The sequence below is a fragment of the Talpa europaea genome (assembly GCF_964194135.1).
Source record: "Talpa europaea genome assembly, chromosome: 6".
Taxonomy (NCBI): Eukaryota; Metazoa; Chordata; class Mammalia; order Eulipotyphla; family Talpidae; genus Talpa; species Talpa europaea.
Window position 1 is genome coordinate 38,661,478 of NC_140072.1, and position 13,273 is coordinate 38,674,750.

Here is a 13,273-nt window from a genome sequence, read left to right on the forward strand (position 1 = left end):
TTTGTTTTCCTTTCTCTGTAGACCTTTTAAGACATAGTATTGGATGGAACATAATCTTGACTAATTGTGATTCACACTTCCTGACTTAATTTGACTGCTCTTGTTGATATTTATTATAAAATTATCTTTTTTATTAAATTATTCCAATATAATCTTAGGTATGTTTTAATTAGATTTCAAGCCATTTTTTTAATAGTTTTTATAAATACAGTTAAAATTTGTTCTATTGGAAAGAGAAATTTTGAGGCAGAAATTTACCTTATGATAATTCCATACTATGACACACTACTCAGAGAAGCCCAAGAAACCAAAGATTTATGAAACCAAAAGATGACCTAAGCAAATGGTTTTTGTTCCAACTCTTCCCTGCAGCTTGAGTATTTTATGCAAGGCATTAGACAACATTGAGGATGGAATGTCTTCATTTTGTTCAAATGGAATTTTGCCATAATAATGTCTACATATTTAAAAAGTAGTATTTACTTCATATCAAACTTTTTGTTTTGTCAAGGTTTTGTTTTTCTCCCTTAGATCACAACTCCATGGGATTTTGTGGGACTAGTAAAGGTATGAAGATACAGAAAGATTGTGGTTTTTTTTTTAAAAAAAGATTCATGCATACAGGAGCTAGGGTATAGGCCAGAGGTGCTGGGGGTGAAAGGATCCACCAGAGACAGAGTGGGGAGCAGAACAGGTGGATCTACTGAAATACACTGCTGAGGGGAACAGCAGGCGAGACAAGAGAGGTCTGTTGTGCCATGTTGGTAGCTCCCTGGCCTCGGATCAAACTCATGCTGCAGTGGCTGTGGATAGCTTCAGAGTGCTGAGACAACCCCTTGTGCCACCAGGGAGGCCCGAGGTTGTTTTCTTTTTGGGTCCCACCCAGAGACTATGGAATAGGGGTATAAAATGGTTCTGCCCTCTTTATGGAAGGGGGCCAGGACCTGCTGTGTAGCTTCTCTTCCTGAATTCCTCAATTTGCATGTTTTACATGAAAATTCACACAGGTCAGCATGCACTTTTAGGAGCCCTCTGGGGCCTGTCCTGATAGAGGAAAGGTCAGGTGCATGGATTAATATCCAGGTTCAGCCCCAGATACCCCAAGTTTCACAAGTAATACCCTGCCTTATATTGTGATACTGTGACTTATAAGAAATATATATATTTGATCACTTAGTTAATCAAAATGTATTTCTCATGTTTATTTAATCTTTATGCACATCTTCTAGCTCACAATCTCAAAAGCCTTGGAATTTCCTAAGTTTTGAGAGTATTATTTTATTGAGATAGGTGACACTTTGGGAAGCTCCTAAGGATAGGGGCTGATTGCCAAGAGAACCAACCAAGTGGCTAGAGGATAGAACCTCCAGTCCTACCCCCTGATCTCTGGGGAGGATAGAGGGTTAGAGATTGTGTTCTGTTGCTAATGGTCAATGATTAATAGTCAATAATCAAACGGGCCTATCTAATGAAGCCTCCTAAAAATTCAAAAGGAGGGGCTTCAGAGAGTTTGCAGGGTGAGAAACCAAGATCTTGCATGTGCCACTTTGCCAGGCCACAAACTCCACAAGGTTGAAAACGTCTTTGTCCTAGACCTTGCCCTGTGTATTTGTTCTTTTGGCTTTTTATCCTTTGGTAATGATGATAATAAAATCATCATAAATTTGTGATCTAATAAGTCAGTTGGTTTCCTAAGTTCGGTGAGCTATTTTAGCAAGTTAAACCGAGGAAAGAGATACAGAAACCTCTGGCATAATCACATGGTTAGAAGCACAGGTAAAAACAGCCTGGACTTACAGCTGGCACGTAGAGTGGTGGGTTTTTTGGAGGCTGAGACCTTAAGCCGTGGAATGTGATCCTAACTCAGTAGATCTGGTAAATGCTAGCTTTTCAGAATTGAGTTGAATTCCTAGAACCCTGCTGGTGTCTGGGAATTGCTTGTTGGTGTAGGGAAGCCAACTCACTGTGGAACTGGGTCCAAGAACTCTCAGTAGACACATCCTGGTTTCAGAGAAAATGAACATTTTTTTGTTGTATTGTTTTTTAGTGAGGTAACAAGGGTATATAACACTGCATATGATTCAAAGGCTTGGGTTCATATCTCTAAAAATGTATGCCACTGCACAACACCCACTGCCAAGTCCTTGACCATAGTCCTCTCGGCCCCCTGCACACGTGGTTGAGCATTTTACAAGAATGGAAGAAAAAGACATGTCCATCACCACTATAACATCTCTTCTCCTCCTAGCCTGCAAGTGCTTTCTAGGACTAATAGTAAAGCTCCACCAGCAGAGTTAAGTGTAAAAATGCTGCAAATATGCACATATTAAAAAAATAGAATAAGATCTTTAAATATGCCATAGTAGATAGAGATTTGTTTAAAATCTAAAACTTTGAGTATTGAAAAATTCTCATAAGCCAATGAAAGTAAGCACCAGTTTCTCAGGCTACCTGCTCCCACCTCTTAGGAGATCCTTGTCTCCTACACCTCAGCAAATTTCAGCTGAATTTCTTTGTTCAGCATTTATTTATAGCACATAAATGGCACCACTTTTGCCATTTGCAATAGTCATTTCTATTCATGGTTAAGAGAGAATTGATTATCTTTCTGTGGGTAACAAATTATAACAGTCCTACATATCTTTAATTGGTTACTTCAGTCACTTTGGATTACTCTTTCTATGTAAGCTTTAGTGTTCATAATTTTATGATTGGAAAAGAAAACCATGTTCCTGACTATGTATGACAATCAAATGTGCTTTTCCTATACATCTCCCTCCTTACTTAAGGGGGAGACAAGGATATAATCGTATAGAGATGTCCTATCAACAAGCCTTCTGCTACATATAAATAATTTTTTATTTGTTAGTAGATTATATAAATGTGGGGCAGAATGAAATTCAGGAAAGTAGATTATATGAATGGGACAGGATGAAATTCTGGAAAATGTTAAAAAGGAAACAGTACATTTTTAAATCTCCCTTCAGTCTGCCTGTCATGTGAGGGTAAATAGCTTTAGTGTTCTCACTCCTGCCTCAGCCTGCACGGTCTTCCTTTTGCTAAAAGCAATGGCTGCACTTTTGAGATGAAAGAACACGCGGAGGTCTCAAAGTGTTTATGTCAATGTAGGATTACAGGTGGGAAGCACATGTCCATTATTATGGTTATGTGGTTTCCAGTGTTGACAGGACTGTGTGGAAGATGACCCCTGTACACAGTACTCAGGTATTTTATTGAGACATGACCCTGTGGAAAAGCACTCGATATCAATTAGTGACCAGGAAGTAAAACCACTGTCTCTGGTTCTAATCTCTTTAGGCCATCAATAGATTTTTGACAAGGTCAGCACACTGACAGACCACTTAACTTTCTAAAAACCAAATGCACCTTTTACTACAAGCTCTGATTAATGTCACTAATTTCTATTGTAAAAATAATGACATAATTGAAAAACCTTGTTCTGTGGCTAACAATCTGATAGAAAATCGATTATTAACTCTTCAACAAAACTGTCTGTTAATAGAAGGCAAACATTTGTTACGTAATTAAGAGATAACAACATGGAGTTTAAGGACGTCAAATAACTTGCTAATGACATCTGTACTAATGGTATAGGCTTAATTTTAAAGAAGTAAATAAGTGTTGATATTCTAAGAATTTGTATTTAAGCTATAACACTGCTGAAGTTTTATTGTTGTCATTAAAATAAGATGTCCCTATGTAATGTAGATGACCAAGTATATTACATATAAAGAGAAAGACATTAATTTTTAAAATAGTATTTTTTAAGTATACTGCCACTTATTCATTCTTTCAGCAAACATCCTTGAGTGCCCACTATGTTGTTCCAAGTATCCTACTAGAAATTGGTCATAAATGAGATCATCATACCCATTATAATCTAATCCAAGCAAATGATACTCATCAATATTTTTATCGTTTTGTTCTTCTCAGTTCGGTGTAGTATTTAATACAGTAAAATCATATTTTAAAATTTAATGTCTTGGGCAATGGGGAGAAGCTGCTTAGTGTTTCACTTTGGTACAATGGAAATGTTTTGGAAGTGGATGCAGGTGATCATGACTATGAATGCACTAAATGTCATGAAATTGAACACTCTTGACATATTTATTGGGCACTATTTTATATAATAGAGTTGGAAGGTATTTGGGAAATATAGTCAGCCCTTACAAATTAATCTTTTAAATATAGTCAGTCCTTTCTAGGGTTTTTTGTTTTTTTTTGTTTGTTTGTTTGTTTTTATCTTTTAGTAGGACTCTGGAGATTTTTCTTTTAGGTCTTCAACATCTCTTTTTAAGATTATTTACTATTTTTCTTGATATTGTAGGTGGGATTTTTTTCTATAATTTTTATTTATGGTTGTTACTTAGAAGAGTTACTCAGTTTTGAGTGTTCAGTTTATATACAATTGCTTTTTTTTTTATTTTTTTAAAGATTTATTTATTTATTTGTTTGTTTATTTATTTATTTATAGAAGCACTGGGTACAGTCAGAAGCGCGGGAGGGTGAGAGAATTCACCAGAGTCAGAGCGGGGAGCAGAGCAGGCAGAAGGACCGAAGTACACTGCTGAGGGGAGCAGCGGGCGGCAGGAGAGGTCTGCGCGCCATGTGGGACCCTCCTCTGGTGGCCGGGGAGCAGCCGGGGATCAGCCAGGGATTGCACTGGCGCTGCAGAGGCCGCAGGCAGCCCCGCTATCCAGAGCTCAACTGCTGCACCACCGGGGAGGCCCCTACAATCACTTTTTAAACCTCCCTGTTTAAATTAATAATAGTAGCAGTGGAGCTGGTGGGAGTGCAAACTGGTCCAAACACCATGGAAAGCTGTGTGGAGGTTCCTCAGACTACTAAAAATGGAGCTGCCATATGACCCAGCAATTCAACTCCTAGGGATCTGCCCAAAGGACACAAAAATATTAATTCAAAAGGCTACCTGCACCCTCATGTTTATTGCAGCACTATTTATAATAGGTAAGACCTGGAAACAACCCAAATGCCCAAAAATAGATGACTGGATCAAGAAGATGTGGTACATATACACAATGGAGTATTATTCAGCAATCAAAAAAGATAAACTGATGCCATTAAAGCAACATGGATGGAGCTACAAGGGATTATGTTCTGTAAAATAAGTCAGAAGGAAAAAGAATAATATCGGATGGTTTGTGTATGCCTGTAGTGGAGTATTAATAAGTCCCTTTTAAACGTGCGGTGAGGACCCACAGCCAGGCAACCAGTTTTATATCGGGGTTGCTCCGTAACAGTCTCATTTATAGGAGGAATATAGGGGAACCAAATAAGGGATTGGGAAAAAATAACAATAAAAAACACAACAGAACAAAACAAAGCAAAAAAAAAAAACAGCCAAGTATAAATCAGAGCTATTCTTCAGAGGAGTGTGAGGGAGAGGGGTCAAAATCAGGGAGGGAAGAGCACAAGGTGATGATGAACCGGTGAATTGGTGGAAATTCTATGGGGACTACACCTGAGAAAAGAAAGCAACATTTAAAAAAAAAAAGATGTAAAATATGAATAAATAAATAATTTTTAAAAATAATAGTAGCTGTGGAGCCTTTTAAATTTTTCTAGGTATATGTTCAAAAATTAAATCTAAAATTATCATAGTTATTTATGTATTCTCCCTGGTGATACAGCACTTCAAATGGGCCCTAATGTTAAATATTAAACCATTTTTGAGGGGCCTCCCTGGTGGCGCAGGGGTTTGAGACACAGCCCAATGAAGCAATTCTCAGCCACTGCAGCATGAGTTCTATCCCCGGCTAGGGAGATGCCAACATGGCGCCGCAGACCTCTCCTGACTAACCCGCTGCTCCTTTCAGTAGTGGTTTTCAGTCAATCCACCTGCTCTGTTCCCCACTCTGTCTCTGGTGAATCCTCTCACCCCCACACCTCTGGCCTGTACCCCAGTTCTTATATGCATAAATATATAAATCTTTTAAAAAAATAAATATTAAACCATTTTTTGTGTTCCTGGGCCAAATTCCACTAATTCTTATAATATTTTATTGAATTATATTTACTAATTACTGAGACTCACATTCATTTTCATACAGTGTATTGATATATATATTCTTAATTAGGGTTTTATACTAACTTAATCGCTTAGATTTCCATTACTTTCTACTCTGGCAAGGAACATAGGGATTTATTTCTTTCTCAAAAGTTAGAAATACCTCACTCTAAAACAATCTGACTTAAAGCCTTATTTGAAGATAATTTTTATTTTAATCTGCATTCTCAGGGTTATAGGCATAATCTCCTTTTCCTTTTTTTCTCAAGTCAGATTTACTCATAAAGTTGCCAACTGCCTTAAGATTTTTTGTTGACTACCAGTGTGTTCTATTTTAATATTAACATCAGTACCCTCTTATGTACAATCCATTCCATATTTATTCCCCTTTTCATAACAAATTGTGTTTCTTGGGGCTTTCCTTTTCTTAATTTTTAAAATTTTTTATTTTGTAAATTTTCTTTTTGTTTATTTTCCTCTCAATGTATTATGTTTAGATGATGGTGACAGTAAGGGTCAGAGAGGGAGAACTGGAGGTGAATGGCAGAGGAAAGGTGAACCAATTTGCTGAGCAGATTCGGGGATTAGCAGGAGACTGATGAGGGATGATGCTGAGCATCCTGCTTGGGTGACTGGAAGCATAGTGGCCCTGGAAGGGGAGATATTGGGTTGGGTGTAAAAGAGGCAGAATTTGAGAGAGAACTGGATGGCTGCCTCTATGTCCACAGGTCACCTGCCTCAGGTGTCATTAGATGGAGCTTCACATGGCATTGTGGTGACTCCCGAATTTGAGCTTACATCCTTACCCACAGCTTCGGTGGCATGAATGGCACACCTCATTTCTTTGTATCTGAATCAAAACTAGTGTGATTTTTTTTCTTTTTTTTTTTTTTAATTTATTTTATTTTATTTTTTATAGAGGCATGTTTTATTTATTTATTTATTTGTTTGTTTGTTTGTTTTGTTTATACAAGCACTGGGTACAGTCAGAAGCGCGGGAGGGTGAGGGAATTCACCAGAGCCAGAGCGGGGAGCAGAGCAGGCAGAAGGACCGAAGTACACTGCTGAGGGGAGCAGCGGGCGGCAGGAGAGGTCTGCGCGCCATGTGGGACCCTCCTCCGGTGGCCGGGGAGCAGCCGGGGATCGAACCGGCGCCGCAGAGGCCGCGGGCAGCTTCGCAACCCAGCGCTCAACCGCTGCGCCAACGGGGAGGCCCAGTGTGATTTTTTTTCTATGAATCAAAACTAGTGTGATTTATTTAAAAATACTCTGTAGAAGTCTTTAAAAGTATATGTGATAAACGACTTCTAAATGCTTGAGGGCATTTTGAGTGCTTTTACAGACAAACAAAGGTATTGTGATTTTAAAGTAGCATCACCTTAGAAACAAAGTTCCACCTTAAATGTGTCTAATAAGAGTTAAACAATTTTTGAAAATAGAATGTGATGGAGTTATGTAGAGTTGCAGGTCCTTGGGTTCACTCTGGGAAAGGTTTCACCAGAGCTCCCGTTTCAGCGGCACACGTAGCGTTCCCCAGGCGTGTTTCTTCATGAGATGGAGACATTAGTTATATTTAATTAGGAAAAGGGAAAGGGACAGGTATTGCTAAGAGAGGACTGCATGATTGCAGGCAGGCTGCCTTGACAGGTCATGGGCAGGCAGGAAGCTGCTACCCTGCAGAGGGAGAGAGTTGGGGAAAAGAGGCATCTGCATAGTCACAGGTGGGCAGTGGGAGTGCTGCCCTAAGCCTGTGCAGAGACTGTACTGATATAGCCCTTCTCTCTTTGGGAAGGGACACTCTTCCATGGAGTGGACTGCTTGTTGCTGATGTTGGGTAACAGGCAAAACTAGAAAGGGATCAAAGATTCCAGGTTGGGACCAATCTCCATATCTTTACCCTCAGGCCTGTGCTCCACTCCCTATAGCAGTCTGATCTTGCTTGTGTCTCTTGTCTTGTGATGAGGCACTGATGCCTAAGGGTCATGACCTCTACAGCTGGGTTAATAGTCATGTGATTCCCCTCAACCCCCCACCTCCTTGTGTGAGTCAGGTTTTAGCCTTGTGAGGCCTCCTTTCCAGAGTTTCTATTCTTGTCCTCCACCAAACGTATGTAGCTTCATTTCCTCTGCAGTGAAATGCCATTTCCCCCTGATTTGATCAGCCTGTTCTCCTTAAGCTTGCTTCTTCCAATGCTCTGTGCTTGGCATGGTAATTAGGAAATTCTGCTGTCAGCGATAGGATCTCCTGGCTATTTCTTGAGCTATACTTACCACAACTTAGTTCCTCAACATTTCCCTGCAGAGTGTGTGGTGTATTTTTAAGTAGTAGGATTTGGGGAAAGCAGTTCTGTGAGAAAGGAACGTCAGAGACAAGGCTGTAGAGAAGGATAATCAGCTGGGGTTGCTAGCTTTTAATTGAAGTTTAGTTGGAGGTTCAATGAGGTGAGACTGTTATGACAGATTTCAAAATGTAATGATAGGAAAATGGGGTGGTTCATCAAAGTCAGAGTAAATACAGAGCAACGGCTTAACAACTCAGCGTGAAACAACAGCTACAAACTCTCAAAAAAATACAGAGTAATTAAAATTTGCATTGTGCAGCCCTCCATCTCAGTGGGTACCTTTCCAAGGAAAGCAGTAACTTTATGGTGAAAAATATAAACACAAATTTGGAGATGCAAATCACATGCATGTTTTAATCTGAATCATAAACACTGAAAGTTTGAAAACTGTAAATATAATCAAAGTACATAACTAGCTGAAACCACATTTGGGAAAGACCTCAAGGTAAAATGTCCTCCAGTTGCTCCCTCTCCCCAATGCCCTGTTTTGTATTTAAAAAAGGAAGAGGTGGAATTCTATCCTCCAATTTCTATGCAAATCCTTACCTTTTATTTGTTAATGTCACTGAAAGAATAGTAGTTTTGACCCTTCTCTTTATTTTGTCTCTCATCTCTTCTCCTGCTATGCATGTGATGTTGGAGATTAGAGAGTGAGAGCCAGAATGATTAATTGTTGGATAATTTGCATCCTGGAAGGAAGGAGAAATTTTACCCAAATATACCTCAATTATTTTATTTCTGCACTTCAAGCATTTCTAGTGACCTCAACTTGAACCCTTTTTAAGGGTTGAGCTTCGAGAGATGGTATAAGATAGTAGAAAGTTGACTGAGCTAGTGTTTAGGAATTGTACTTGGATTATATTCCTTGACTGCCCCTTGCTGCCAACTTATTTTCAACAAAGTCCTTTACTTTTCTGGGCCACAGTATCTCCATCTGTCAAAGTCATTGAGTTAACATATAATGGGCTGCAAGGTTTCTTCCGATTCAAATTGTCTGCAATACAGTGCCCCATGGATCTACTCCAATCCAAATGGGATTCTGAAAACTCAAACTGTTAGGGGGAAAAGGAACCCGTTTAATATTGGGGCTGCTCTATAACAAAACCAACATGTTACTTCTCTTCTCAAATGCCCATGAGTCCCAGAGTAAAGTGTTCTAGAGAAGACCCAAGGTTATCTGCTGCCAGACTATTAATTTAACTAATTTAAAATCAAGATTTACTGAGATTGATTTAGAAGCCCTTTGTCCTGGCCTCACTCGGTACATCTTCACCTTTACCAGGCCACCCAAGTAGGAGGACGTGGTATATGTGTAGATCATCAGTCATGGTTGGAGTTGCCATTGAGATAAGCCAATATAATAATCCTAGATACTCCATCTATACAGCGAGGAGGGAAGTATTTAATAGGGTACCTGTCCTGCATTTCTCTCACACTGCATTCCCATTTCAGAGTAGGGTAGTAAAATTTACAGGATTATAGGGAGAGAATGATAACAACAACCTACCATTTATATAAATCACTTCAAATGAAATGGAAATGTTATATTTGGAGAAAGCTTAGCTTTATGAAACCTAAGTTTAATTTGAAGAATCTTTTTTTTTTAAATTTTATTTATTTATTTATTTTATAGAGGCATGTTTTTATTTATTTGTTTGTTTGTTTTTTTGTTTACACATGCACTGGGTACAGTCAGAAGCGCAGGAGGGTGAGAGAATTCACCAGAGCCAGAGCGGGGAGCAGAGCAGGCAGAAGGACCGAAGCACACTGCTGAGGGGAGCAGCGGGCGGCAGGAGAGGTCTGCGCGCCATGTGGGACCCTCCGCTGGTAGCCGGGGAGCAGCCGGGGATCGAACCGGCGCCGCAGAGGCTGCGGGCAGCTTCGCAATCTAGCGCTCAACCGCTGCGCCACCGGGGAGGCCCTGAAGAATCTTTTTATTATGTCGTGTAGCTGAGTGATTCCACCAAGACAATATGTTGTCAAGTTTCCCTTGATTGTTTTAAGTTAGAAAATAGGGAGTACATTGAGAATTTACATTTAAAAAGAAAACAGGGGCCTCCCTGGTGGTGCAAGGGCTTAAGTCACAGCACTATGAAGTTATCCACAGCCACTGCAGCAGGAGTTCAATTCCTGGACAGAGAGGTGACCCACATGGCACAGCAGACCTCTCCTGTCTCGCCTGCTGTTCCCCTCAGCAGTGTATTTCAGTGGATCTGCCTGTTCTGCTCCCCACTCTGTCTCTGATGGATACTCTCACTCCCCACACCTCTGGCCTGCACCCCAGTCTTATATGCATAAATTAAAAAAATCTTCAATAAAAAAATAAATAGAAAGCACAAATATGAAGTGCACTGAGAATTTAGCAAGCCAGTATAGTACATGACAAGAAAGAGTTGGCATTGAAAGTTGGGTAAGAGAAATGGTTGTGATCTCAATATGCTTTCTAGTTGAGACCACTCAGGTTGGGGACAAATTTCGGGCCTGCATAGCTTCATTCACCTCGGCACCTTACCCAATTGAAAGACTATTTCAAACAGAATGCTCTACCACCAGAGGGGGTGAGTGGCATACATAGGGTGTTGAGGGTGCATTCTTTGATAGTCTGTAATGGTGATAGACCTCACATTTTTCAGAACTGTAGGAAAGAGATTCATTCATTTCCTCCTACATTTGTCCACTAGCAAATATTTACTGTGCACACTCAGGATTGTGTGAAGTACAGTGCTAAAGGACACTGAACCCCTGAATTTGAAGGATGACTGGAAACTAACTAGGAAAACTAGGAAGTTGCAGCTAACATTCCTGATGGAAAGAGAGACATGAAGAGGAAAGTAGGGTGGGCTTGGAGAAGAGACTGAAGAAAGCCTCATTCTAGGATGTCATGCTGAGTTGTGGTCAATACCTTTCAATAAAAGGCCAAGAGAAGTTCTCCCTGAGGCAACAGTAGGCACTTCTACCAGCAAATGCTGCTTTCATATCCCTACAAAATCACCTCCTGTGCTGTAGGCTATGAAACTAATAGTAACCGCAGAGCATCTCTGGAACTCACAATGTACCCCAGAGTCAGCTGGAACCTGAAGCCACCATTCTTCAGATCCCTTCACCTCTCCACATCCTTATAGAACAAGTGGCTCTGGAGTATGACTCCCAGTATGCTATGCCAACACTGAGCGAGGGTTTCTCCTTTTGGTCTTTCAGTTTGGGGCCCATCAAAACAGTTGATCTAGACTTTGAGCCTGGTGGGGCTGTCAGACTTTATAGACACTATAGCAGGTGTTAGCCTTGGCAGAGATATTGCTCATCTTTGGGGGATGAACTCAATGTTTTTGCAAATGCTGCACATGTGGCTAGAGGACCCAGAGCTGAAACTCTGGGGTAAGTGTGGAGCTCCTGGCTGACCTGTCTATACTGCATCGGTGGGGAATTGGGGTACAGTCGTAGCCACAGTAGGAGTCATCCCATTAAGGAAAGGAACTTATCAGTAAGTCTGAACTTAGGCATTCCCTCAATCCAAACTTGATTAAGTTTGGAAGTGTATATGTCATCTTTTGTTTGTTACCATAAATCTATTCTATTAAGCTTAATTTTCCTTTTCTTTGTTTTCAGGAGAGTAGATCTGGCGAAACCAATAGCTGTGTGGAAGAAATAATTCGGGTAAGGATATTCTTTTACAAATCTTCTCAGCTGGGTAGACATAGACCCTCTTTTTGTAGAGAAAGGGGATGCAAGGCTACATTATCAAAGGTGACTCCACCTTGGTTTGTTGTTTGACATTTACCTTTTCTGATGGTAATCACATAAGTCACCTAAGTGATATGTGTTTCTTTGAGACATCCTGAAGCTGCACCTCAATCTGGTGCTTTTGCATTAAAGTGATCAGCTGGATGACAGAACACAGAGTTGAGATGAAAAACATGGTGGTGCTCACATTTGGATGCCCCCATTTATCACCCTGCTATTTAAACACATTCTTTAATTGTCTGTACTTTTGAGGCAGGCAGGGGTTGCCTTGTTATTTTTCTTCTAAACTTAATTAAAATCAGAAGCACTCTGACAAGGAGGTAATGTTCAGCATCTGAAATTTATTTCTATATTGTTTTGCATGTTATTATTTTGCCTGTTGCTCTCTGGAAGCTTGTGCTTTTCATCAACATCATCTCTAGTGGATTCCTGCCGAGAGCCTGTTTCACACCCAGATTCACTTAGCTTCAGTGGTTCCACCATATTAGTGTTTTCTGGTTATTCAAACTTAAAGTCAGGATGTCATTTTCAACCCAGACCTTCACCCATATTTTCTCAAGGAAGTAATCTAATAATTTACAGTTCTCAGAAAGCTGATATTACACTGGGCAAAACCCCAGATGAATTAGCCCAGAAGGTATGACAATGTCCTTAAAAAAATACTTTAATATGCATTTAACTTTTGGATAACCTACACACTTTTTCTTGAATTTCTATTGAATTACAGTAATGGAATTACTTGGTTTAAAATATAATTTACCCTCAAGTTGACCAAAATAATTAATTGAGTTTGATTTGTTGAATTCATAATGATTTTTCTTTTCTGGCAGAGATTTATATAGAAAACATTTGTCAAAGTGGGTAGCTTCATTTCTGCATTTTATATGTTTAAAAAATACATATGATATTTTATGTTTATATTATCACTATCCTGGACCTTAGCTTGAAATTAAACAACAGATAATGTAAGATGTTGATATACGTTCCCTAAGTTTTTTCTTTCATGTTTGGGGTCTAAATAGCAATGTTGAAGCCATCTTCCTTCGATTGGTTTGGGTGTTTCTGCGTTATTTTCATGTTCCTTTTTTTTTTTAAAGATTTATTTATGCATACAAGAACTGGGGTACAGGACAGAGGTGCGG

General features: G+C 39.7%; 1 protein-coding gene across 1 annotated transcript in view; it reads left to right on the forward strand.

The window, feature by feature from the left end:
• AFF3 (ALF transcription elongation factor 3) overlaps positions 1 to 13,273 on the forward strand; it is a gene marked incomplete at its 3' end in the record, with an annotated part of 474,001 nt that overhangs the window by 224,908 nt on the left and 235,820 nt on the right. Inside the window, exon 6 of the mRNA XM_084234797.1 lies at positions 11,997 to 12,044. Coding sequence (XP_084090923.1) covers positions 11,997 to 12,044 — 48 coding nt within the window. The remainder of the gene's footprint in view (positions 1 to 11,996; positions 12,045 to 13,273) is intronic.